Source organism: Lissotriton helveticus, chromosome 3_1, assembly GCF_964261635.1.
Source record: "Lissotriton helveticus chromosome 3_1, aLisHel1.1, whole genome shotgun sequence".
NCBI classification, from domain to species: Eukaryota; Metazoa; Chordata; class Amphibia; order Caudata; family Salamandridae; genus Lissotriton; species Lissotriton helveticus.
In genome coordinates, this window is record NC_136061.1 from 556,935,885 (window position 1) to 556,963,165 (window position 27,281).

Sequence of the window (27,281 nt, forward strand, 5' to 3'; positions counted from 1 at the left end):
GGCAAGCAGACACCTTCAAATATATGGGGATCCAGATATACCGCCAGCCGGCGGATTTACTGGATGGGAACCTGGGTAGAGCGGTGACTGCGCTCAGGGCCCAAATAGGCTTCTGGTCCACACTCCCGCCCACAGGCAGAGTGGCCCTCGTTAAAATGGTGATGCTCCCTCGCCTCCTCTATTATTTCGCGAACCTACCGCTCTTCCTGCCCGCGTCCTTCTTCTCCACCCTCAACAAGATTCTACGCAATTTTATCTGGGGTGCGTCTAGTCATCGCCTCGCACTCAGGAAGCTGTTTCTACCCACGGACAGGGGCGGGCTGGCCGCCCCCTGCTTTGAGCACTACTACTTGGCGGCACAGCTCCAATGGGTCGCCCGCTGGCTGGCAGACAAGGGACGGGAAGACACGGCCACGGCTGAACCAGCGTACACACTAGAGCGGATTACTGCACTATTTCACCCGCTAGCGACGCCGGCATGCCCCACTCCATTACTGCTGGCGGTGGCGTTCAAATGCTTCCGCAGGGCACTATACCTCACGAGAAGGGTGCGCCCGTATGCGCCTGCGGTGCCACTGGAGGGCTCGTCTGGGGGCGGGGGGACACTCACGCATTCCATGCTAGAGCAATGGCACGAGGTAGATGTCCAAACACTGGGCGACCTATACCAGGACGGAGCATTGATACCCTATGGTCGCGGATGCTGGGCTCCCCCCAGGAGGCTTTCTCATGCACAGGTCCCTAATGGCACATATGGCGGCTAAATGGGGTGATGTGGCGTGAGAGCCACCGCAGCATTTGACGGTGCAGAACCTGCACGTTATGGGCAGGGGCAGGCACTTGGTCAAGTGGTTTGCCGCATCCCTGCGGACACATACGGAACTGGACTTAACCCCGTTGCGGGTAAAATGGGCGAGAGACATGGGGCGAGAATTGGCAGACAAAGAGTGGGAAAAGGTCCTACGAGACCCGGTGCGAATCCCCAGGAATATGAGGTTCCGCCAAATCCAAGTATACATAGTGCACAGAGCCTATCTCACCCCAGACCTAATAAACAAATATTTTCACAGAACGGACGCGTCTTGCCCCAAATGCGGAGAAGTGAACGCGGACCTTCTTCATGTCCTGTGGCGCTGTCCGGGCCTCAGCACCTACTGGAGGGACATTCACACATTACTTGCACGGGGCACCGGTCGCGTCATCCCTTGTGACTGGCCCGAGTACCTCCTGCACCACTTCAAAAGGCCACCTAAAGACAAAGCGTCGTCCCGATTCCTCGATCTGGGGATGGTGACGGCGATGGAAGGAGAGGGACTCGCCCAGAACCAGGGGATGGGTTCTTTCGTTCTCGTCCTGGGCGTGTGCGGAGTGGACAGCCATTCGGAGGGAGGAGACCCTGGGACTCCGTAAGGAGCCCATGGCAGAGAGGTGGAAACACATGCTAAGCACACTGCAGGAGGCGGGAGACGCTACAGCAGTGGGGATGTCGTGGCACTAGGCTGATACCACAAGAGACAGGGAAGGGGGCGCAGTGGCCGCTGCATCGGAAGTTTGCTTTGGCGCATTAAGCGACGCAATGGCGAGGCGATGCCTGCTGCGGAACTGCACGAGTCAAATGAGCGGGAGCGGGGGGGGTGGGCTCTGGGCTAGAGGGGCTGGGAATTGGGGCAAATGGTAATGTAATTTGGTGACAGTGTCGCAGTTAGCTGTTTTTGTTCTTGTTCTATTGCACATGATTACCATCTGGGGTTGGGATGATTACATCAACTTGTCCCTTCCCTTGTGGAAGGGTGGAGCGAGCTAACTACCGCTTCCCAACGAGAAGGCACACTTGGGCGCTTGTATCCTGTCCACCAACTATTAGCATGTACTGCTCTTGATGAATCGTACTGTTGATGTTTCGCCGCCTATGTAAACTGGAAGTAGTACTTTGACTGTGCAGATGTGCCTAATGTGTTTTTGCATTTACAAATACCAATAAAAAGATTTTTTTTTTAAATTGCATTACAATCGGGAAATTTTGAATAATATCGGTTTAAAAAACACAATTCAGGCACAGGCAACCCATACACTGGAAGGGGATGGAAAAGACAAAACGGGAGATCAAAAGCAGGAAATAATGCACAAGGCTGAAGTTTTTGGGAAATAATATGTCAATATAAGCATTGCTTTCAGGAGTCCATATGTAGAGGCAGAAAGAAACTTGATCATGGACTGCTTGAGCAAAGGCAAAAAGCATGAAACAGTGCCCAAGCCATCAGCATAAAAGTGGCATCCATATCCGCAGGGGGAAAGAATGCTTGAAACTCCACAAATGGGAGTGTGCGCTGAAAAGACAGAACGGCACCTTAAGAAAGTAGGATTGAACCTGAAATAGCAAACTTAAGGAACTCAATAAACCCCTGAATAAACTCTGAAAATTGGGCACAAACTGTCCTTACACCTGATTTCGATTCCACAGTCAGCAATAATTTTGCTCCAAACCCACGACAATATCCTAGGTGTGACATGGAAGAATTTTTGCTATGACTTTCTTCCGAAATACAGCTTTCACCTGTCAGTAATGAGGAAAACATGTGTAATGAAAAACAAAGCATTGTTAAAAGAACTTTCCATTCCAATATGCGAAACTCTTAAAGGGGAGGTAAAATCATACAGGAAAAAAGCTACAGGCTTAATAGTTTTTCTTCGGGTCAATTTTATCTCCTGCTGTTCCCAGAATGCAGGCTGTAGGCAGAAGTAAGTATATAAAGAGTGTTGCTTGTTTTTATTATACAGTACTTTTCTGCTGATTTGAATATTGCTATTCTCTTTAATCATTTTATCATGATTTAATTCAGTTTAATATATTTCTAATCGCCTGATAAATTAAAGATGTTTTCCTTATTTTGTAGGTGAATGAATTGCAGAATTTAACAAGTGCTGAGGTCATAGTACCACGAGATCAGGTACCGGATGAAAACGAAGAAGTCATTGTTAAAATATTAGGACACTTTTTTGCCAGTCAGGTAAATACATTATTCTTCACAGTGTACTATTGTGAGTCGGCTACATTAGAAGGTTTTTGTAAACGTTTTGTACTTCCTATGGTGGTAACAGAAGCATTGGTTTATTGCAAATTGTAATTCCCAGGACTACTTTTAATGCTGCTAAATAGTTACTTGTAAATAATGTGAAATCAAGAAATGATCCCGAAAGTACTTTTATTAATGAACTGGTTACAACACTGAGTATTGCTTCATTACCATCTTAGATATGCCATAGACTCTTCTGAAGACCTTTTTGCTCCATGTGAATTGTTTAGTATTTTCAAGAGACATAAAATAAACGTTCGGCTGGAGTCTAAAGAGCCATGTAAGGGGAGGAGCCAAGCTCGCGTCCGAGATGGCCGCGTTTTAGCTCGGCTCCGTTCGCTCTCCTGTCTGAAACATCTATCCTGTGTTTTATCCTGCCCCGGGAAGTATTATTGGATGGGCTATGGAACTACGACATTTCACAGGCACTTACCGTTTGATCCGTTTGTTCCTGGGTGCTGCGGATCCTGAGCTGCACCCTTGTCGGCTTCGGGGCCTCCGGAGCGAGCGGGCCTGACACTCCTTGGCGGCGCCCGGGCCGGGCGGGGCACTGTGGCCGGCCCTTGGTGGCGGTGTGGGTTCGGTCGGAGAGGCCGATGTGCATTTAGACCGGTTACGGCTCTCCGGGCCTGGTCCGGCGGTCCTGCGGCCTGGTGTTGGGGCGCTGCCTTCCGTGGACGGGGTTGACCGTGTATGTGACTCGTCTCCCCTTTGTTCTCCGGTCCGGCCATTTTGAGTTCCTCCGCCCGGACTCGGAGAACGGTGCCGGCGGCGTGTGGGGAGCCGGCGACTCGCCTTCTTCTGGTGGCCCCCCTTCCTGCTTTGGTGGTGCCTCTGCTGGTGGTTGGCTGTATCCTGTTTTGCCCCGCCGGTGTCCGGACGGGGGTCGGAGTTTGCCGCGGCCCCGCCGGGCTTCTAAGATGGCGGCCGGCCCCATGTCTCTCGGCCTGGCCGAGACTGGCGACGCTGGTCCGCCCCATGGCACGTTTGCTGAATACCGTAAAGGTGAGCCTACGCTTGGCGACATCCTCGCCGCCTTGCGCTCCTGGGGTGCTCCCATGGCCGCACCTATCATTGACCTGGAGGAGGATCATTTTGCCGGGCCTGCCGGGCCCCCCCCGGTGTGTGCGGCTTCCTCTCTGTGGTGTGCTGCTGGAACTTTCCTGGAGGTCGTGGGCCCGGCGGCTGCTATCGGTGTGGGTGTACGGATGTCCGCTGCCCTCCTTCATCCTGTGCTCCCTCCTGTTCAGGAGGTCCGCCATCCGGGTCCCGTCCGGACCAGCCTCGTTGGATCTCCCTTTCCTTTTTTGCCTCGAATGGCCGAACGAAGATCCTGTGATTGCTCCGTCGGATCGGCTTTCCTCATATTGTCATCGGAACTGTGCCTGCATTGCCTGAGGTGGTTGCTGTCCTTTCCGGTTCATCCGGGTCGCGATCGCTATGACTTGTGTGGATTGCCGATCGGACTCCCTGTTATTCACCTCCTGTTCCACATGATCTGGTTCCTTGTGCGTGGGACGACTACAGCTTGGGAGAAACAAGGACAGGGTTGAGATGAACTTGCCTCGGTGGACTATTATTTTGCGGTATGGTCGGATGATCCGTTTGTAACTGTATGACTATGTTCGATTCTTCCTCATGTTCCTGGAGCTTATCCTTTTGCTTACTATCTTCCCGTGGGCTCTGAGTATTTTTGGACGGGGGGGTGGGAGCTGATGGGGTTTTGATTATATGGCTCCTCTCCCGCTGTTATTTCCCTGTTTTCCCTTCTCCTTTTTGTCTATGTGGTTCTTTCTTACTTATATTTCTTCTATATTTCGGGTTCTGATTAGGGCGACAGGCACGCTGCTGGGGGGTAGGCCATAGCCTTCTGCAGGGGTGCAGGGTGGGCTGTGCGGGGTGGGGGGGGGTCTGTCTTATTGTGTTTTCCCTCATTCCTCCTTTTTGTTCTATGGCTCTTATGTATCCCCTTTTTTTCGTGGCGCGGTGTCGGCATGTGGCCCCCTGGGGTGTTTTTGCTGGCATGGGCCTTCTGGTATTCCTGCCGTCACGGTTTACTACGCATTCATTCCTCCTGTTACCACTAGTTCCATGTGCCGGTCTATTCTTGAGTGCTTCGTTAGCCGTGGGGCGCGTGCAGTGATGCTGCGTCCTCACTTTCCCCCCCTTTTTTCCTATGTCCTTTCCTCCCCCCTTTTTTTTCCCCTCTCCCCCCTTTTTTTCTTTTCCTCCCCGGGTTGTTGTAGCAGAGGGCTCTTTGTTTTACAAGCTTAATTTTAGCTTTGTGTATTATTGTGTGTTCTCGTAGTGGTGGGAGGGTGCTGGGCAGCGGTTGCAATTGCTATTATTGTGGGACTCACGTTCTGCCTTTGCCAAAATGTAACTGTTCTTTTTGAATTTTCCTGTGCTCGATACTTCTGCTTGCTCACGGCCCACCACGACCCTCTGGACTTTACTGATTGCCATTATTCTGCGACACCCTTTCTTCTATTATAAAATTAACCTTCTCTCATCCTGTTCGTGGTGGTTGCTCGGAGGCTTTTTGCCTTTGCTTTTCATATGGACTGCTTTGATATCCTGTTGGAACTCCTGTATTGCCTGATATGTTTCTTTCATTGTGGTGGCCGGCCCGATGGGTTGTAGGCCCGTATCTGTGAGCGCTTTCAGCGCTTTCTGTACAATAAAGGTTTAAAAAAAAAAAATTAAAAAAAATAAAGAGCCATGTAAGAATTGCGCTGTTTGGACATGGTTACAAGACACTTTTTCAGCACATACATAACACTAACTCATCTGCCTGTATCCACTCACAAATCTATTTTCTTTCCGGCTTTACCCATTGTATCATCACAATGATTTCTTCATTGTGAGCCTCTAGCCCTTGAGAATTCAGTAAAGTAAATTTGATGTTTCCTACTACTCAGTATTTCGTCTTACACTCGCATACAGACCTTTCAACAAATTACAGACAAACAGCCTTGCCTTTCGTGTTGTTTTAGCAGTATGGATCTTTAATTTCCCATGCTTCCTTTCTTTTGTAACCTTGTATGTGGATGCAGAACATTCTTTACAATAATGCAAACTAGTCTGTGGGCATTGCGATATGAGTATTTAATGACCTCCCGACCTATCTTTGCTTCAACAGCCGTATTTTTTATCTCATTGTCTGATGGTTCTGTCTTAATTATTCTTGGCAATGACAGATTGCTTAAACAGGACAAATCACATGTTTTAATTCTATATCTATCCGCAGTCTATTTCTAGATGGGTCAACCCAGTCGAACAAATGACCCAAATATGGAGAGTGCTCATATTTCTCAGTATCGGACACACCATGTCCCCCTTCCATGAATGCAAAATTGTTCAACCTTTTCTTTATAAATAAATAACATTGGCTTGTTCTATAATTTGGAAACTATCTTTATGCAAATCTCATTCTTTACGGTGTGTAGAAAATTATTTTTGATGCTATTCAGCGTGTCAAGCAATGATAGTTCCAATTTGTTCGACTTCTTAAGATTATAATCTAGTCTGTCAAATAGACCTGTAGTATTGCATTAGTAGAATGCTATATTAATTTGTAACAAACACCTCCAGGTAATTAATGTATTTCCTCTTTCCAGGTAAACATACATGAGGCCTCTGAGAGATGCAATTTATTAAGATTGAAGGTGATTCTTTTAGTCCCATTGATTTAGATTGGTTAAACAGAAGTGAAGCTGTAGCCTTCATTAGGCACGTTATGCTGTCTACCCACTTCTGTGTTTACAACCGCTAACTATTGGGGCCTTAACAATTGGATTTTCCTACAAACATTGTGCCTGGGACTCAAATGTACATACCTCAGGGTTGCCTCTGTTTAAAGTAATTTCTTCATTTAATCTTTTATTGAGCCCAAACTTCTTTTTGGGAGCCGGATTAGTTGCAAATCAGAGACTCGAACTTAGGATGGAATTTAAAGTTGTCTAGCACTTACCTAAAAATATAAATGCCTTGGATCTGATTCACACAAAAAATTGTAAATCTACACGCTGAAGATCACAATCGCAGAGAGATGTGACTTTACTCATTTTTGAGATTCAAATAGGTTTATGATAATTATAGGTTTCAAAGCACACTCCTGGAAAACTTGTGTGAATTAGTGATTTTGACAATGCGGTGGCACTTATGCACGTGCAGTTGTCCACAGGGGTCAACTGTGTGGGGGAAATGCCATCACATTTGCTCAAAGGCATTTTGCTCCACTAAAGCTACTTATTCATAGCAGGTGTGGCTATAGATAGGCAGGCTCTGCATACTTCTGCTATCTAGTATTGAGGTCAGATGTTCGCAGTTTGTTTTTCATTGAAGAAGCTTTGATATATGAGATGTGCTGTTACTCCTCCCTTGGTCCACAATTTGCATGGGCACAGACTCCATTTTCGATTGTTTTCTTCCACCATTGGGATCAGACCTACACCGAGAGGGCTTGGATTCTGTTGTGTTCTACATTAGGCCCAGAGGGCTCATATTTGACATAGATGATTCAGATGTGCAGTCTACATCTCAACAAGTCTACATCGCTCTACTTCACCCGACACATTCAGAGGATCGCTGACTACCATTCAGTGCCCCAACGCCTCTCTAGACTCTTTGGAAACCACCAGTCCTTCTTTAGTGATCAGTTCAGCACCGGGGAATGCAAGCCAGAAGGGGGTGATGGAAAGGAAACATCTTCTAAAATTATCCGAGGTGCAAATCCAGTTATCTGTGGTTAGATCATCACAATCTATGCCTCTCCACCACCAACACAATGCCTATGTGGGTCCTGCTTTGCCTTCTGCTCCAAGAAGGGTTCTCAATGAAAAGCACCAACAAACAACCTCCGTAGCTCCAGACAGTTTTGGAGAAGAGGATCCCTTCTGATGGATACTTCTAACCTCAGACTCCTCACCTTTACAATATCCCAGGCACCAGACTGTATTCGAAAAATGTAAACAGCATTGCTTCCACACACCGGTAGATGACACCATGTTTACTTCATCTCTCCCTGGAAGTGATGATGGAGCCAGATTTAAGCGGCACCCCGTCACGTCAACGTTCGTTTCTTTCATTTTGCGCCTTGATACACAAATCAAGAGCTCTCCCCCAACTCTTTCCACATCAATTGATGAGTTTTTGCTTACAAAATTCTACTTTTTCCAATGTGCAGAAGAACCTTGTTCCTTCCTAAAACTACAGGGCTTAAGCCTTGTAGAGAATGTCACAAACATTGTCCTGCAATGTGTGTGCTCTTATGAATCCAAAGGTGATCCAAAAATGCAGGGCAAACCTGTACACCACCAAATACCGAAAGAAGTCTTGGAAGTACCCCTCGAAATCGAGGACGTGGATATGTTCCAAATCTCAGGTCCGTTCTCGCGACAGGTTCTCGTTGTGGTCCAAGACTTCCAGTATGTCAAAATTGAAGAACAAGAAGGCTAAACAGGTTCCACACTAGTCCCACCACTCATCCTGAGAAGTCACAAGGATGTCAGAGTGCCTTGTCTCGCTCCCTGTCCACCACTTGGGATCTGATCCCACAACTTATCTTTATGCACCCTGAGTTCAAGGTGATCAGGATGCAGCCAGATTCATTATTTGTTCAGAACTGGAAACTACTGACTGATTGGGCTGGCCAGTCAGCGCAAGCTTGGAGCTCCAGCATCAAGCTTGGATATCATCCATTTGCATCCATCTCTGGGGATGTGCAGGCCTCTTAAACGGACTTGCTATTCAATCGAGCTTGCCTGTTGGGCGAGAAGGCCAATTCTGCACTTGGGTGCTTCAAGGAATGCTTGGCCACAGGATGTTCCTTATGCCTTTCTAGCACTCTGGGGCACTACTCTCAACAGTTTTTCCCTTTCTAGGCTATTCCAGAGTTTGGGGTAGCAGCAATGCCAAGGCCCACATTCGCGCCACAGGCACCCCAGTCCTTTCTGGGTCGGACCTGGATCAGTCAGACAACAGCCAGACCTCCAGTGGCAGGGAAGTTCCCAGTCCCCAGCTCCTCCGACACCGGCCTCTAAGCTGCTTAATTCGCCCTTAGTACCTCACGACCACCTGATGGGAGGCTGGATCAGACATTTCCTGCAAGGGTGGCAAACATCACATCTGACAGGTGGCCTTCAGATCTTTCAATGAGGTTATGCCCTGACATTCCTTATCAACCCGCCACATCTTCCAACTACATAGTCTTTCAGGGGAGCACCTGTCCATTTTGCTTAAAGAAAAAACTGCAGCCTCTTTGACCAAAGGAGCCTTATAGAGGGTTCCGGCCTCAGAAATAAGGACTGGGTGTTACTTCCATTATTTCCTCGTACTGAAGAAGGAATGAGGTGTTGATCCTTACTTAGATCCACCCTCTGAATGCCTTTTTGTGGAAGGACAAATTCCAAATGCTCACACTCGGTCTGCCCTGAAATAAAGCGACTGAATAGTGGCTTCAGGCCTGCAGTATGCCTGATTTCAGGTGCCTGTCCTGCAGGACACAGGTTCTAATTGCAGTATAAGGTAGACCAGGAGCATTTTCAGTTTGCTGTGCTCCCTTTTGGCCTTACCAATGCTTTCTCAATGCCTCTCAAGTGTTCACAAAAGTGATGGCGGTGGTCACTGCTCCCCTTCATAGGGTTGGGGAGTTCTCGTTTTCCCTACCTCACTAATTGGCTGTTGAAGGTGGGCTCTCCACAGTCAGTCACAGACCACCTCCGGATGACAGCAAATCTCTTGACATTATTGGGGTTCACAATAAATGTGCTGAAGTCACACGAGTCTGTGGTGGAAGCTCCTTCTCATTAGAGCCTTCCTAGATAGGTGCAGGTTCAGACCTTACCTGCTCCATGACCATTTGAGGACATTTGGGCTATGATCCTGATGTTCCAGCCTCCGTTCTGGGTCTCAGTGACAATGGGTCGGAAGCTTTCTGGTACCATGGCATCCTTCATCCTGCCCATCAGGTATGCCAAGTGGCATATGTAGGCTCTTCAGGGTAAACAGCCATGACAACGCGGGCTTTACCCCGTGCTGCCATTACTTTGCTGCCATCACAACGCAAGTCCTTACAACGACTTTCGCTGGAGGGCGCACTTGGTAAAGGAATAGTTTTATTTTCTATTCCAACACCTTCCCTACTGTTACGTGGGCTGGAGTTGGAATAGAAAACAAAACTATTCCACAATCCAGCGCCTACAGCGCAAGTCGTTGTAACGACTTGCGTTGTAATGGTTGCGTCGTAATGGCAGCGCGGGGTAAAGCCTGCGTTGTCATGACATACATCCGCTCTTTAGTGGAACTGGATCTCTCAGTGCAGCCAGCACCAGGGGAACCTCTCAGATGCCAGCCAGTTTTAGAGGAGAGTGTAAAAGTCCTGCAGACGTAGCTGCTCAACCATGATTTGACCAGTGGCTGACACTTTCCCCTCTCTCAATCACAGCTGATGCTGGTGACTGATGCATCACTGCTTGGTTGCGGAAGTCTTTGGGAGAGGTGGAGATCATAGATCGGAGACCCAACTCCATATCAGCCTGTTGGAGTTGGGGGCCATTTGCACAGTACTGAAAACCTTCAAGTGGTTGCTGGTTCAGGTTCTCATGGACAACGCCACTGCCAAGTGGTACTGCAACAAGCTAGATGGAGTGGGGTATTGGGTCCTGTGCTAGGAGGCTGTTCACTTCTGGAGTTGGCCGGAACGACTGGGCATTTTCCTGGTCGTGAACTACCTGGCAGGATCTTTGAGGGTGAACGAAGTCAGCTGTGGCGCCTGGCAGATCACAAGTGGCAATTACACCTCAAAGTGGAACAGGGAGCATGCCAGCAATGGGAAGAACCCTGGCCGGATCTTTTCCTCACCTTCATAAAAGTGTAGTGTCAAACAATTTTGTGTGCTGGAGTTTTCATGAATGCTCATTCTCTCCGTGACGCTTTCTAGATACAGTTGAGCATGGGGACTCCTGTACTACTTTCCACTGCTGCCTCTCCTGCCCAGAGTCCTGAAGAAGATTAGGAAGAACTTGGCTGAAGTCATCCCTGTGGCTCTGGATTGCGCAAGGAGAGTTTGGTACTCGAAATGTCTGAGCATAATCATCTGTTCTCTGATCAGGCTAACACTTCAGGAGGATCTCCTGTCACCACAGCAGTTCAGGGTCCTGCACCCGAGCCTGCATAATTTGCACCTCCATGCATGGAGATTGAATGGCAGCAGTTGATTACGTTTGACCTTCTCCCTCAGTTGGTGGATGTCATTCTTGCTGCCAGATGTCCTTCTACACAGTCTCTTCTGGGCGCTGGGGCAAGTTTGGTGCCTGGTGTGGAACCCCAATGCGGACTCTTTACAGTCAAAACTGTCAAATGTCTTGTTTGTTTTATCCGTAGCCCAGGAAGGACTGGTAGTGGGCACTGTTAAAGGTTATTTGCCGGCCCTTTCGTCCGTTTTGCATTTGTCACAGCAAACCTCTCTGTTCTAGTAACCTGCTCTGATGAGGTTTCATAGGGGTTTGGCACTTGCGTTTCCTGACAAATCTTTTGTGATGCCTGTGATACCACAGTGGGACTGCAATTTAGTCCTTGTGTTCATCATGTGCACTCCCTTCAAACAATTGCACCGCTGTCCTTTATGTATGCTGACTCTGACGACTTTGTTCCTGGTCGCATTAACTTAGGCTCCAAGCGTGAATGAATTCAAATGCTTTCAGTGCTGTCACCTTATACCATATTTTATAGTGTTTAAGGGCTAGGGTGGGCTTATTGCCAAAAGTTGTGACAGCTTCATCCCTTGAAGGAGTAGAAGAGACTCGATCGGCTGGACCGCCTTTAGCTTCTACAATAATTGCACCAAAGGCCATTGGGTGGACACTCAGAGGTAAAGGATGGCAAGATAATTCATAACAGGACACTGTGAAGGTAGATAATCCTATAGATTAAAATCTGCTTGGCACTGGTCAAGAAGCAGCCTCGGAACGGACTGAGGCCTCATTTCTACAGGGCCAAGGCTGCTACCACTGCGCTGGCCTGCTGAGTGCCTATCCTTGACATCGGTCATGCCGCGATATAAGTGTCAATGCAAATGTTTTTGAAGCATTACTGCCTTGACAGCCAGGTCCAATGGGGAGATAGTGTGGCTTAATGGTTAGGGCGGCTGACTTTGAAGCTGGGTAACCAGGTTTGAGTCTTGAAGGGGGCTCAAACATCCTGTGACTCTGGGCAAATCACTCCCTGTGCCTAAAAAAATGAATGTGTCAGTCTGTAAGGCAACTAGTGCTCATGTAAAGCCCTCTGACACCTTCGGGTCAAGTTCGCACTTTATTAAACTGCAACAAAAAAAAAAAGAAAAGTGGGAAGGTCATTTTAACCATTTAGTCCAGGAGTTTTTTTTGGTCTGAGCTTTTCCACACTCCCACCACCTTTGGGAAGTACAACTTTGATATCTATTTTAAAGATAAAGACTCTGCAGTTAGATGTATCCATTAGAAGAGTAATCCACTTACCTGCGGCAACGCTTTTTTTTTTACGCAGTCAGTACTGGGATGTGGCTTTTCGGAATGATGGTCTTATGCATTTCTATTGTACAGGACACCAGGCTCAACTGTTGCCAATGCCCCCACACCCTCATCCTCCCAACAAGAGTGCCTCGCAAGGCAATGGTCACAAGCAGATTGTTACTGAGAAAATCTAGTGTTGATGAAGGCCAGCATTCAAGCATTCATCGATTTCTGCACTGGTGTAATAGGAACAATTTATTGTAGGTGAGGTCTTTCTCAGACCTCTTTCTGCAAGTGACCATTACAACAGGCACCTCCCTCATGGCGCTGGGGAGCATATCTCGACACCCTGACTGTGCAGGTAGTGTGGTCCCTCAACACCTCGGTCACCACATTAACTACCTAGATCTACTGGACCTGTGTTAAACCCTCAAAAACATCTTCAAGTTCATCCGAGGGCGCGTAGTATCCTTTAGGTAGACAATATGATAGCTATGTGTTTGTTGCTTGAAATAGGGTGGCACATGTTCCTCAAACCCCACCCACTCCCAGGCCTCATTGCAAGAGCAGGGGCTTAGACATTAGGTGATTTGCCATAACATCCAATCCCTAGCGGAGCATTTTCCTGCGTTGGACAACAGACCTACTCAGCATGGCGCATCAACAAGTCCACGAATGGGAACTTCATCTACAATTCATACACAAGTATTTCCAGCATTGGTGCACCCCATAAATAGATCTGTTTGTCACCCCAGAAAATGCTAAATGCCCAAACCTTGCCTCCAGGTTCCCACCCACAGTCCATGGGCAATGCACTAGGGATGAACAGGGTAGGATCTTTACCTACACTTTTCCTCCTCTGCTATTCCTACTGTACGTAGTGAGTAAAATGAGACAAATGTCTTTGACCCACATCCTGGTGACCCCCTGCCTGTGCCAGGCAGTCATGGTACTCCATGCTTCTAGAAAGTCCCACACCCTCCATGAGATGTTTTTGCTGAGACCGGACCTTCTCATTCAGAGTCACACCAGATCACACACCTGTACCATATACACTGCAACCTAGCGATCTTACATCTGAGGTTCTAGAGTTGGGATATCTAAATTTCCTCCAGGAATGCATGACAGTATAGGGCCGCCACGTGGGCCTATTACATAGATTAGTGGAAAAGGTATGTTCTTTACTGCCTTCCCAAAAACCTTGACCCCCTAACCCCACCCCAAAGCTAAACATTCAGAACATTGTCTGCTCTTTTATACCGGCAGAAATCGGGACTTGCCTACACATCAATATGCCTACACTTAGCATGCAAATATGGAAAATGTATTCCTCTTTAGAATCCCAGAAGGCACATCGTTCACAGATGGTCTCCTCAAATTCCTCCTGCTCCCATGTGTAAACCATAATGCAGTTCTCATGGTGCCACCCTTCAAACTTGCGCGGCATCCCCTTACAGTTCCTTTCCTGGAAGGTGGCCTTCTTGGTGGCCGTACGTTTCCTGAGGAACATTAGCACGCTACTAACACCACTTACAATAATTATGCATTCATGTTTAGATCGAGGTGTTCTCAGGACCATTTTCAAATTTCTCTCAACGGTATCTTCACTGTTCCACCTCAATCAGACCACAGAATTCCCAGTCTTCTTTCTGCAACCAGATTCAGTAGGCGAAAGAGCTTTGCTAGATGTCAAAAGAGCTTTTATGTACTACATTGAAAGAAGCAAGCTTTTTTGTAAGTCTGATCAGCTCTTTGTAGCCTTCACAAAACCGCATAAAGATAATTCCACCTCTCTGGAAGGTATGGCAAGTTGGATAGTAAGTGCATCCAGACCTGCTACCACAAATTTAAGAAAGTCTTACCTGTACCCCCAGGGCACACTCCACTCGTAAGAAGAGGGCAACCATGGCTTTGTTAGGGAACGTTCTGTTGGCTGACAGTTCTGCATAGTGGCCACTTGATCAACATTGCACGCTTTTTACCAAGCACTATTGTGTAGACATTGTAGCCCGCCTGCAGGATTTGGTGGCCAGACAGTTTTAAGGACTGTGTTCCAGACACGTGCATCATCTACTAGCTAGCCACCTGTATCTACAGCCACACATGCTGTGAATGAAAAATGTTACTCGACCTGTAAGCATACGTTCACTGTGATACATTCACATGTGCCCATCATCCTCCTTGGATGCTTGTGATTATTGCTGATATGTTTATTAATCAGTCGATACTGCACAATACGTATGGTGCACCACACTAGGCTGGTTCGACTCTCTAAATACATTCTCGCCTGCTGTATGAAAAAGTATCTAACATGGAGTTGGGCCCATATGCATTGTGGACCAAAGGAGGAGTCACAACCCATCGTGTGACTCAAAAGCTCTTTGAGAAAAGACAAGTTGCCAATGTTTCAGCCCAACACTTGATGTCACCAATATGCAAAGGATGTGTATCTGCAGCACTACACTCAACGAACAGATGCTTACAGGGTAAGTAGCATTTTCCTTACTTCTGGAGAGGCCCCTTTCCTCACACCCAAACCAATTTGGAGTATGTTGTGATTTCCTCCATACCTGGAAGATTTATCCTTCCCGTTGTTGGGATTAAAGCTCCGATCTTTTGGAAAATTGGAAGCGGTCACATAGGAGAAGGGGAAAACCAAAACTAAGCTTGTAAGTGTGTGCACAAAGGCACAGATCATTGTAGGTCTGAAATGCCCACTCACCCATAAATCTATTTACTCTTACGAATATTTGAGTGAGTAAAATCCTTTGTTAGTTCAAAACCACATTTTAAAAATTAATAAAATGGTTTTGTGCCCATAAATAAGACTACTTGCCAAGGTTATTCTTGCACTTAGCTTTGTGAAGTGGGCCCTATTTGTCTGTCTAACCTTGGCTTCTATATCCAAGCACTTTTCAATGTAAAATCAAAAATAAATGCGGATTGCCCACCAGCAGAAGAGATTGCAGGATCATTCAATTGGGAATTCTTGATGATCTGGGTCACAACCTTGCTTAATCGGTCTCCTTATTTATTGTACATTGTTGTAAGTTGGGAAATAACTGGTTTATTTTGAATCTTGGTGATAGCACACTGCCTGAGGCGCTTTCAGATCACCTTGTTCCACCCTGTCTTGTAGCACATGGGCCCAGGCCCAAATCATTGTTGTCTTATCTGAACCATTTCCTGACGAGAGTGGCAGCAGTCAATGGTGCCTGCTCATGCTGTTGGTCTCTGCCTTTGACAGTCAACTTGCTGACAGTCTGGGTCTGAAGGGACAGCCTGGTGCAAGGCTTCCAGTGGGAGGCTAGGCTAGAAGATCAGGTGTCACTGATGGACGGGCAAGAGATTTATGGAGATCTTCAACCTCTATGGCAGAGATCTTCAAACTATTTTGGTCTGAGCCCCCCTTAAACAAAATGTTTTGAAGTTGGGACCCCCTCCAAACCTAAATGGCAAGAATTTGGGGAGTGGGAGGGATGATCACAGGGGGCAGGGATCATGGGACCATTTCAGGGGTGCTTTTCTGTAACTTGTAATCCACAATAAATGTGCAACATCAAACAAGAACAGAACTGACCACAAACACTACTGCCCATAATTGGAGTGCTGTGGGCCCCAATGCACTCCACCTGCTGCACTAATGATGGATGTAGCCCTGGGAAACAAGCTATTTCCTCTTCTTTCATTCCTTCTCCACCATGTCTGACCATCACTTCAGTCACAAAACAGGTCCAGTCTCTGTCTGAAAGAAAATGAGCTACTGCATGCTTCCCCAGTTGTTTTACGCCAATGGCGTCATCTTCCCTAATGCTAGCAAGGGAAATGAGCCCCCATGCCCAAATTCGATTGTAAAACATTCAGAATTGTGATGCAGTGGGCCCCTTGACAAAAGTGTCACTGTACTTGCTTCACTAATATTAGCTGCTGCCTTGCTGTTGCCTCTGACCTTTAACAACATGGGATCCCATCCCACACCAACACTCTCCCTCCCATCCCTCCTCACCCTCTCGTCTCTCTGATGCCTAGATCAAGGCATTACCTATGTTTAATTCCCCCCTCCCTTTGTTCATTGCTCCAAGGCTCAAAGAAACACTAGCACAGGAAGTGTGTCCTAGGCCTCTTATGCAGCTGCAGCATCAAAGATGCCTACAGCTCTGCAAAGCAGGCTCTCTACTCTTCCCACTCAGCTGGGCTATTACTTGTAGGTCAAATGCCCAAAGCAGGCTTCCTGCAAAAAATAACCACACAAATAGCACATTTAGCCCCCCTTCCTTCCGCTGCTTGGGCCCTGTTCTGTGCGGAACAATAATGTCCTGGGCCCTAATGCTAGCAAGGAAATGCACCCTATGTTCTTTTTCATAGCAAGACTGCTATAACTGAGATCTAGTGCCCACTCAGAGTGTCTGTGGAGGGGGAGGGCTTCTGTGCTGCAAAACAGATTGAGAACTAAAGAAGTAACATGTCTTCTCACCAAGGTGCCCGCTACATGAAAGAAATGCAAATGTGTGGAATGGTTGGAGCCAGTGTAGACTTTAATTATTAGAGTCACTCCATTTCATGGTGACAAAAATGTATTCTTTCTGAGAGGAAATATATGTGTCTATTAAAAGGAGTGCGCCGTTTTAATGGGCATATATACAAATATTTACATTAGATATAGTCCGGATTCTTATCACTAACATTTTTTTTAAAGCACTTGTTTTTATCTTAAACAGTATTTTGCTGCAGTCTGTTATATACAGAGTAATACAATTTTAAAACAATGGCATTCACAGTGCTTTCTGTCACAGACTGCGAGCTTGTAGCACTATAAACAAGCCACTATTCCTCACTGCATCAATCAGGATTTATTTCTGTGACTCAGTTGTCACACACAAAGACAACTGCTGTGATCACATTAGCTAACTGAGGTTTCATAAGGTAAAAGAGTATATTTCATTTTGGTTAGTTTAACTTGCATTTATTTTTCAATGGAGATGTGTGCGTCTTTATTACAAATATAAATACATCTTCAAAAATAGAAAATAAGGAGGAGCCAAGATGGCGATCGGAACAGTCGCATAAACGCCTCGCTCCGAGATCCCTTCCTCCCCGCCACCTATCCTGCCTTTAATCCTGTACGGGGTGTTCCGAATTCGGTTACCAAGGAAGAGCCTTCACTTACCGTCTTTTTCCGGGGCTCTGGCGTGCAGCGGTTTCTGCGTTCTGCCCTTGTCGCCTTGCTGGCCTTCCCGGCCCTGACGCCGGGGCCCCGAGTGCTGTGTCTGCCCGAAGGTGTTCGGAGTGCCGGCGGTCCGAAACCGGTGGAGAGACCCGATGGTGGGGGCCTGAGAGCCGCGAGCCGGAAGCGCCGGAACGGACCCAACCCTGATGGTGGGCCGCCCCGCATGCCTGATTGCCTGCCGGCCCGAAGAGGAGAAGCCGCGCTGTCCGGCACCCCTCGGGTGAGAAACCCACTCCTGTTGATTGTCCCGCCTGGGATCCGGTGCAGGGCTCCCCCGAGTGTTGTGGGGAGCACGCCCGTTCTTCTGGTGACTCTCCTTTCTCCGCCGAGCGCCATCCGCCGCGGATCGGCTGTGTGTCCTGGGCCTCCGGCACTCCTGGTGGACTTGGAGGCGGATGCGACAATGGCGGCGGGCGATGTGCTCAAGATGGCGGATGGCCCCTCGGAGTATCTTCCTCCTGGAGACAGGGACGTTGCTGCATTTGCTCTCCCCAGACCTCGTTTGAATCGGGCGGCCCCTACACGGAGTGCTGTCTTGTTTGCCCTGGCTGCTCTGCGGATCGACCTGTCCTTGCAATGTCGGGACTTGGAGTTGCGGATCGCCGCCATGGTTGCTCCGCCATTTTGTGACGCGGTGTCGTCTCCCCGAGTTGGTATTGTTGAGACTTCTTCGGCTGCTGTGCTGGGATCTCCGGCTGGGTGTTCGCTTCTATGGGATCAAGTGGACCCGGTGCCGATGCTGCAGTGTTTCCTACATCCTGATTTCTTTGCTTCGTGCTGGACAGCCCAGATTTTGTGCTTGGCCACGTGGATCTTTGGGGTAATTTTGCATTCTGACTGCTGCCGAGTTTTCCTGGTTGCTTTTTGTTCACCGAGCCGGTGTTCCGCGAAGATCCCTCTTGCCTTCCCTGACTGGTATGGACCCACTGTATCATGCTGTTTCTTGGCCGTGGCGGGGTCTGGCGGCTCTGCTCTTCATCGAAGTGGACAGGGGTGATCGTGCCTGGGTGCCTGCGGGACTTTTGTTTTGTTAAATGGCATCTCCGTGTCTCATTGTTTGGACAGTCCCTATCTCCATCCTTTGTGTAGGCTTTTTCTGTATCCTTTTTGACCTCGATTAGTGCTCCGTTACGGCGGGTGGGGTGGTGTTTTGTATTTCGATCGCCGGCTCCCCTCCTCTCTTCTCTCCTCTCCTCTCCTTTCCCTCTTTTTCCTCTCCTTTTCTCTCTTTCTCTTTTCTTATTATTCGTTATTATTTCCTTTCTCTTTCTTCTATATTTCGGGTGACTCTGGGCGACAGGCACGCTGTTTAGTGGGGTAGGCCATAGCCATTACAGTGATGTAGGGTGGGGGGGGTGTTTGTTATTTTATTTTATTTTATTCTATGGTCCCTTTTTGCTTTCTTTCTAGGGGGTGGGCTATGTCCCTTTGTTTTTTCTCCTTCGTTTCGTAAGTGTCTGCACTTTCTCCTTTTTCGGGGCGGGAGTGCTGTCTATGTGGTGTCCCATCTCTTTGTTTGCTATGATTTGTCCTTTATTTTTGAACCTTTGATGGGAATAGGATGTCTCTGGGCCTCGCCTTACTGTGGTTATTTGATTGCGTGGGGGGCTGTATCCCTCCCGTCCCCCCCCTCTTTTTCTGTATATGTTGCATGACACCCTGGTAGATATGGCTCCTGCCTCCTCTATAAATCGTAAAATCAAACCTTTTTATCCTGGCGCCTACTGTGTAACGACTTTATTCCACGTCTATCCTGTATTCATTCTACCGTACACATTGATGTTGCTCCTCTTTGACTCTCCTGATTTAGCGGCCGGCCCCTGTGGTTGTAGGCCTACGCCTGTATTGATATGTGTCTCTCAATAAAGGTTTTAAAAAAAAAAAAATAGAAAATAAATTAGATATTGCATTTTACAAAATGTAATGTAGTCTAGCAGATAGTAAGATGTAGTTTCTATGACAAACCAGATGTCTCTAACTGCATAACCTCAAAGTCCTTTTAGAATGGTCACTGTGGTGCAGTAATTGTGTGCAGGACAAGTGGCCATCATGTTTGTCAATGCTCCAACAGCATGCTAGGTGACAAATGCCATCCATTTACCACTCCTGCCTGCAATCTCCACACTTGAAAACAAAATCGGAAACATTGAGAGCACTTTATCCTCACCAGCTCTAAAATACAACAAGCATTGGCATAGCCAATAGGTCTGGCCTTTGGGACCTTATAACTGTTTAGCCAGGCAGCAGTTAATGTTGTTGCAGTAAGGATATTGTGCTGCATAACTAAATACTTATAAGGTCCCAAAGGCGAGACCCATTGGCTATGCCAAATACTTGTTTAAGTTTGCCCTCGATTCACATGGAGAGAGCTTCAGCTACTTTAAGGGGCTAGCGTCAGATATCTTGGCCTACTAGCTCTCAAATAGTGTTTGCATGGAACATTAATATAGTGCACACCACAAACTGAATTATCACTTAGAAGTTTAACCAGAGGTGTGTGTATTACCCAGCAGAATGGCATTTCTTCTGGAGCTCAGAAAGAGGACAGTCACTTTGAGCGTTACTTTCAGCTATTTCGCTAGATCTGAATTTCTAGCCAGTAACATCACTTTTAGAAGTTTATAGTAAATCATCAGAAAATCCAGAGCCTAATGTGGGAGAGGGGGAGATAAAACGTCTTAATATTAAATACAAAGCTTTACAGGAGTGAAAGTAAAATATATTGCGAGGTAAAACTAAACCACCACTTTCAGAAAGGGAGAGATATCTATTGAAAGGGTCCATAGAAAGGGTTAATTTAAATTTTATTTAATTCAGAGTAAATCACACACTCTTGGACAGGAGACACCTGATTATTTGATTGCTGTTCTAAAGGAGTGTACCTGTGTTTATCAACAATTGGTGGCAATTTGTTTAGTCACAGTTCCACTGAGAGAGTCTATGGCTCCCGCTAAGTTTCTTAAGATGAAGGCCCAATCACAGATAAAGAAAGCATTTTCTCAACAATGACAACACTCACAGCATAGCATCGGTTCATTAGGCAAGATTTATCGTGATGTCTCGGTCAGCGATTTTAACAGGAATTCTTAGAGAGCAACGGGTTTGCTTAAAATGTGTGTTTTTGCTGTAGTTGCGCGAGAATTGTTGAAATGCGTGTCTTTGCTGCAGTTGCGAGAAAGGACACAATTGTGATCCTGATGTTAGGGTGGGGAAGGAATATTTCTCAGTAATCAAGAGAGGCAAAAATTACACCCTAGCACATGTAATTTTCAAGAGACAGTCTTTTCAGAGGTTTGTAAAAATACACAACAAAGTGGATGGATTATATCAATTCTTTCTTCTTTTTAATCAATCTTCCTGATGTTACGCGTTCTCGTTTTCCAAGCCAACACTTGTTTCGTCGCCTCTTGTAAATTAGTACATGCGACTTGTTCGCGGCTAGGTTAAAACATATATATGTACAGTGTAAGGTTTCCATGAAATCAAAACAAACGTAAATGCACAATTTGTAAGTAAGACAAACAAATCACGAGAGGCCTAGGCTACGGTTTTCGTCTCGCCTTTCTTTGAACAGTATTAAACTCATGTTTTTCCACATGCACTCAGCAGGCAGTGTCACTGTGTAACTCCCATAGCCGGAAGCTCGGCTGTAAGCCAGCTCACCTGGAGGCAGGTGCCCGTGATTACCGGTGACCACTGTCATTACACAGCACTTACCAGAGTGCTCGATAACAGGCCCCCCTCCGAGAAAGACACGCCAAAGACGACGCTTTACAAAGCTCTCCGTCTACTTACGCTCTGTAATAACACCTGGCCGTCCTCACCTTCATTCTATTCCAATTTATAACCTGTTGTTTTCCTCCTGAAAGCTGCTCAGATTGCAGCTGCCCCCGGCACTTGTGCTTTATAAGGAGATCATCGTCATCGCCCCGAGGGACTGATGACAGGAGAGTGAAGGGATCGCGGCAGTGGGGTAACCCCTGTCTCGTCACACTCGCTGCCTGCCCATCAGCCTGGTTCACTGAAGGGTACGGCGGTTCCGTTTAGTTACCTAAAACCCCGAGGCATGCTAGTCACTGCCATGGGCTACGCTGGTAGTTAACACCCTTTAACAACAGGTATACCCCAAGGCAGGACGGCTACAATGATGTCCTAAAGTATTCGGGGATAGTTAAAGTAACAAGCATTGGCCGCATAGCAGTAAAAGTAATGCCGCGCGGCCGTGAAAGCGAAAGTCATCGCGATCACTCTGAAAGCGAAAGTGATCGCGATGATGCGCTAAAGCACCCTAGGGATGCGCGTGCAGGAGCGCGCACACTTGTGCGCGTAGCAGTAAGCTGGTGGACTCTTTGGTAGCACTTTTAAAAGCAGCTGCTAAATGTCTCGGCCAGATCAGCGCATGCGCTGGATCAGGCCGAGACCTAAAAATGCAGCAGTATGTCCTGTGAGGTTCTACTCACGCAAGGTTTATTTTTCCCCAAAAGGAAAAATCCCCTTTTGTTGTGCCTCCCAACAAGTAGTTCTGAAAGACTAGATTCAAAGTCCTCTTCAGTAACAGCTTCAAAAGCATTCATTCATTTTAGTTTGGTAGCAAGTGTTCACAATCCTCAGAGGTGTATAATGGCTATAAAAAAAGCATTTTTTTCTGGATAAAATCTACTTTAATGTTAAGCAGTCTGTATGAGTGAGTGGCAGTCTGTCTGTTTCTGCTACTCACTGGTCCGATTGCAGCCAAACATCTCCTTTGATGCATGGGTCATGTATAAGAAGCCATCTTCATTCTTATGATCCCAATACACTTCTGACATTGTGACAGACATGGACGGTAAGGTCTTGTTCTGTAGTAGGGGATCTCTGTGTATAGTCATAATCTAGTGAATAGTCCCGCCCATGTGCGTGGACCCCGGAGCAATCAAAAATAATCTCTTACAGTGTCAAAAAATGCAGAAAATGCATAGACACTTAAGAGAGAATTTAAAGACAGATAATGCAGCCAAAGGGCTACACTGTCCAGTACTTCAACTAGAAATTTCCACCATAAAATCCACAAAACAGCAAAGCCTGTACAGATTTCCCTTGCTTAACAGCAAAATCCCTCAGGAATGATAGAGAGAAGAACCTGGACAGACAAGCCCCATAGGCTGCCATTATGTGGCTTAATTAGGATACTGTGCCTTTAAGAGAACCTTCCAGAACCTTCTCTCAGTATCCCAGAATGCATAGCAGGTCCAACTTAGCCTCAGTTCTTTTTTCCGGCTCCTGCAAGCAGGACCCTGGAGCATTGAGCTCTCCCTTTCAAGGGTTTTTGTTGGTGTTTTACACTGATTTCGATTTTTGGTACTTTTAAAGTACTCTGGTGACTTTCTTTCTGTGTTTCTGCACTCTTTTTTGTCCAATAATGCCTGCATTATTCGACAAATGCCCTGAGTGCTCAAGAAAGAAGGCCAAGACAGACTCCCATGAGGTCTGTATTCTCTGCCTTCCCTCTTCCCACATCCCTGAGGAGTGTAGGATCTGCAGAAGCTTCTCTGGAAGGACCCTGAAGGAGAGGAAGAAGATCAGGCTTCAGGGACTTGAGGAGAGAAAGCTGAAGGCACGAGGTGGGTCAGGAGGGGCTCCTTCTACCCATGCTGAGGCCTCTGGGGGGCTCCCCAGGGGCAGGAAGACCAGCCCGCGCCCAAGGTCTCCGTCTGGGTCAGTTGCGCTGACCACGACGTCGAGGGGACGGTCAACGGCCAGTTCCAGGTCTCCCCAGGGCTCTGGGTCGAGAAAACGTCGCCCGTCGACGTCGAGGAACGTGTTCCGGCCGCCGTCGAAGCCGGTGTCGATATCCTCGTCGTCGCTGTCGGCGTCGAGTGATCGACATCGGAGGGCCCGGCGTCGGCGCTCGCCGTCGAGGCGACACCGCCGTTCGCCGTCGAGGACATCGTCGTCGAGGGGATCCTCGTCGTCAAGGTCGCCGTCGAGACGTAAGGCGTCTCCGGCGCCGAAGAGGTCGACGTCGAAGCATTCCAAAAGGCCGACGTCGAGACGGTCGAGGAGATCGACGTCGAGAAGGTCGGAGAGGTCGACGTCAAGAAGGTCCAAAGGGTCGCCGTCGAAGCGATCCAGGAAGTCGACGTCGAGACCGGCGAAGAGGTCGAGGTCGCCGTCGAGGCACCATCGCCCGTCGTCGAGGTTTCGTGGCTCGTCGATCTGGTCAGGGTCGACGTCGAGACGGAGACACGATTCGACGTCGAGGAGTGTGATTCGGTCGACGCCGAAGGACCGTTCGACGTCGAGGGGACATCGGTCGTCGTCTGGACACCGGTCTTCAGCGTCTGGAGGTCCTAAGGACAGGCCCAGGACTGTGGGGGGCTCCCCACTCTCTGGTAGAGGTGATGGCTCGCCGGGACCGGCGCATTCCGGGGTGGATACTCCGATGAAGCCGTCTACGCCTCCTCCGCGGCCGGCTGTGCCGAAGGGTCCTCCTCCGAAGGCCCCTACCCCGCCTCCGAAGCCGGCTCCGCGGGACCCGCGTCCGGTTGCTCCTCCACCCCCGATCCCACCGAGGGAGGTGTCGATGCCTAAGTTCCCGACGCCTCCGAAGAAGACTCCTAAGAAGCCTGGAGCTCCTGACCCTGGGAGGCCGAAGGAGCGTCCGAGGCCCAAGAGGTCGAGGTCTCGCTCGGGGAGACGGGACAAATCGAGGAGTGGCCGCGGATCTTCATCACGATCCAGGCATCATCACAAGAGACGTCGGTCCAGGTCACGTTCTCCTTCTGGGACCCGTTCCTACTCGCCCACGCTGTCCGATTCGCCGGAGACTAGGGTGTCTCCGATAGACGATATTAGCACATTTCAGGAGGTTCTCCTGCGTGGTGCGGCGAAGTTGGGCATTGAGGTTGAAGCGCCTACGGCTTCTACCTCGGTAATCTTTGAGACTTTACACAAGAGGCACTTGTCTCGCCCCCTGTTACCTCTGGTGCCGGGGCTCCTTGAGCCCGCCGAACAGCTATTCCTGACGCCGGCAACGGTGAAATCTGTCCCTTCCAGGATACTGAAAAAGTACAGGGCTCCGGACTCAGACCCAGCCTTCTTGAGGAAGGACCCGGTACCGGATTCAGTCATCGTGACTGCTGCTCGGAAGCTTCATGCCACCTCCCCTGCGTCCACGGTGCCTCCGGACAAGGAGAGCCGGTGGATCGATTCTGCGGGTCGCAAGGCGTGTGGGACATCCGCCTCGTCCATGAAGGCAGCCAGTGACTCGGCTTTGCTGGGACGTTACGACCGGTCCCTTTGGGACTCGATGGAGCAGTTCGCAGATCTCGTCCCTCGAGACCGCAAGGAGGACTTTGTGGAGATCGTCAAGGAGGGGATGTTGGTCTCTAATCAGGCCATCGGCGCCGCAGCAGACATATCGTTGCTGTCCGCGCACGGATATTGCCACGGGATTCACCAGAGACGCCATGCTTGGCTCAGGTTGACATCGTTGAAACCGGAGGCACAGCAACGCGTGGCGAATCTCCCGTTTTCCGGAGATACCCTCTTCGGGAAGCACGCGGATGATGAGATGGCCAGGATGAAGGCCGAAGCGGAGACCCTGACGGCAGTGGGCCTGGAAAAGCCCAAGGAAAAGAAACCCTTCCGACAGTACCAGCGTCGGTTTGGGGCGCAGGGTCGTGGAAGGGGGCAGTCTGCTGGTCAACATCAACAGCGGCAGCAGCAGCAGCAGTACAGGCAGCCCTTCCAGAAGCGGCAGGGTGGTAGAGGTCGTCAACAGTCCTCTACCGCGACCAAGGGCCCGGCCGGGTCCCGTCCCTGAGCTGTTACTTCCCCCTCGTCCGTTACCCGCTCCGGTGGGGGGAAGCGTTCAATTTTTTCTGGCAGAGTGGAGAAAAATTACTCAGGACAAGTGGGTGCTGAATATTGTTTGCAATGGATACAATCTACGTTTCACCAGCCCTCCTCCATCGATTCCTCCCGTCAGCTCGCAGTATCAACTGCGCGAGCTTCAGACGGAGGCGGACGTTCTGCTAAGGAAAAGGGCGATCGAAGACGTACCTCTGTCTCAAAGAGGAAGAGGTCTGTACTCTCGGTTCTTTCTTGTCCGCAAGAAGGACAAAAACGAGTTCAGGCCCATTCTGGATTTGCGGCAGGCAAACAAGTGGATTCGCAGAGAAAAGTTTCGCATGCTGTCGTTGCATCAGATCTACCCTCAGCTGCAACGGGGAGACTGGATGTGTGCCATAGATCTACAGGACGCATACTTCCACGTGCCCATTGCATGCAAACACAGAAAATTTCTGCGCTTTCAAGTCGGCACCAATCACTATCAGTACACGGTGCTACCCTTCGGACTGAAGTCTGCACCCAGGACATTCTCAAAGTGTATGGCAGTGGTAGCGGCACACCTGAGGAAGAACAAGGTGTTTGTCTACCCGTACCTGGACGATTGGTTGATCAAAGCCTCCTCCTTCTCGGAAGCCCGAGCACACTTCCAGAAGACGTGCGTTCTCTTGAACAAGCTGGGGTTGCACATCAACATGTCCAAGTCGGTCCCGATTCCGGTGCAGTGCATCCAGTACTTGGGGGCCTCCATCAATACGCTGTCAGCAAGCGTGTCTCCTTCGGAAGAGCGACGTTTATCACTCGTTCGGAAGGCTCAGGCTCTCATGAAAACTCCGTCTACGACTGTGAGGACCGTGTCTTCTCTACTGGGATCGATGGCCTCTTGCATCTTTCTCACTCCTCACGCACGGCTACAGATGCGTCCTCTGCAGGAGTGCTTGGAGGATCAGTGGGACCAGAGGAGAGGTTCTTGGGACGACAGGATACGACTGTCTCTACATGCTCTTCAGTCTCTGAAGTGGTGGTGCTCGAAGGAGAATCTCCTCAGAGGCGTTCCCTTCCACAAGGACATTCCCACACAGACCATCGTGACGGATGCGTCTCTCCAAGGTTGGGGGGCGCATTCCGGAGATCTGCAAATTCAAGGGACGTGGTCCCCGACGGAGTCCACGTACCACATCAATTTCCTGGAACTGAGAGCTGTTCACTTGGCACTGAAGGCCTTTCATCCGTCCTTTCAGACCAACTCTCTGCTTGTTCAGACGGACAACACGACTACGATGTATTACCTCAACAAGCAGGGGGGCTCGAGATCGCGCACTCTGTCGCAGGAGGCGCAGGCGATCTGGCACTGGCTTCTGGCTCGAGGACTGTCGATAACGGCCACCCATCTGCCAGGTGTGCAGAATGTTCAGGCAGACGAACTGAGCAGAATCGTGCAGGAAAACCACGAATGGGTCATAAACGACGAAGTACTAGGAGAAGTCTTCGCAAGGTGGGGAACTCCAGACGTAGATCTGTTTGCCACCGCCGAAAACAGCAAATGCCGAGGCTTCGCCTCCAGGTACTACCAGCCAGGGACGCTGGGGAACGCGTTATGGATCAACTGGTCGAACAGCTTTCTGTACGCTTTTCCACCAATTCCCCTGATTCCGGCGG

At 48.7% G+C, this 27,281-nt stretch overlaps 1 protein-coding gene across 1 annotated transcript in view; it reads left to right on the plus strand.

Moving 5' to 3' along the window:
- IGF2BP2 (insulin like growth factor 2 mRNA binding protein 2) overlaps positions 1 to 27,281 on the plus strand; it is a 463,616-nt gene that overhangs the window by 429,286 nt on the left and 7,049 nt on the right. The window contains exon 15 of the mRNA XM_078680475.1: positions 2,895 to 3,008. Coding sequence (XP_078536601.1) covers positions 2,895 to 3,008 — 114 coding nt within the window. The remainder of the gene's footprint in view (positions 1 to 2,894; positions 3,009 to 27,281) is intronic.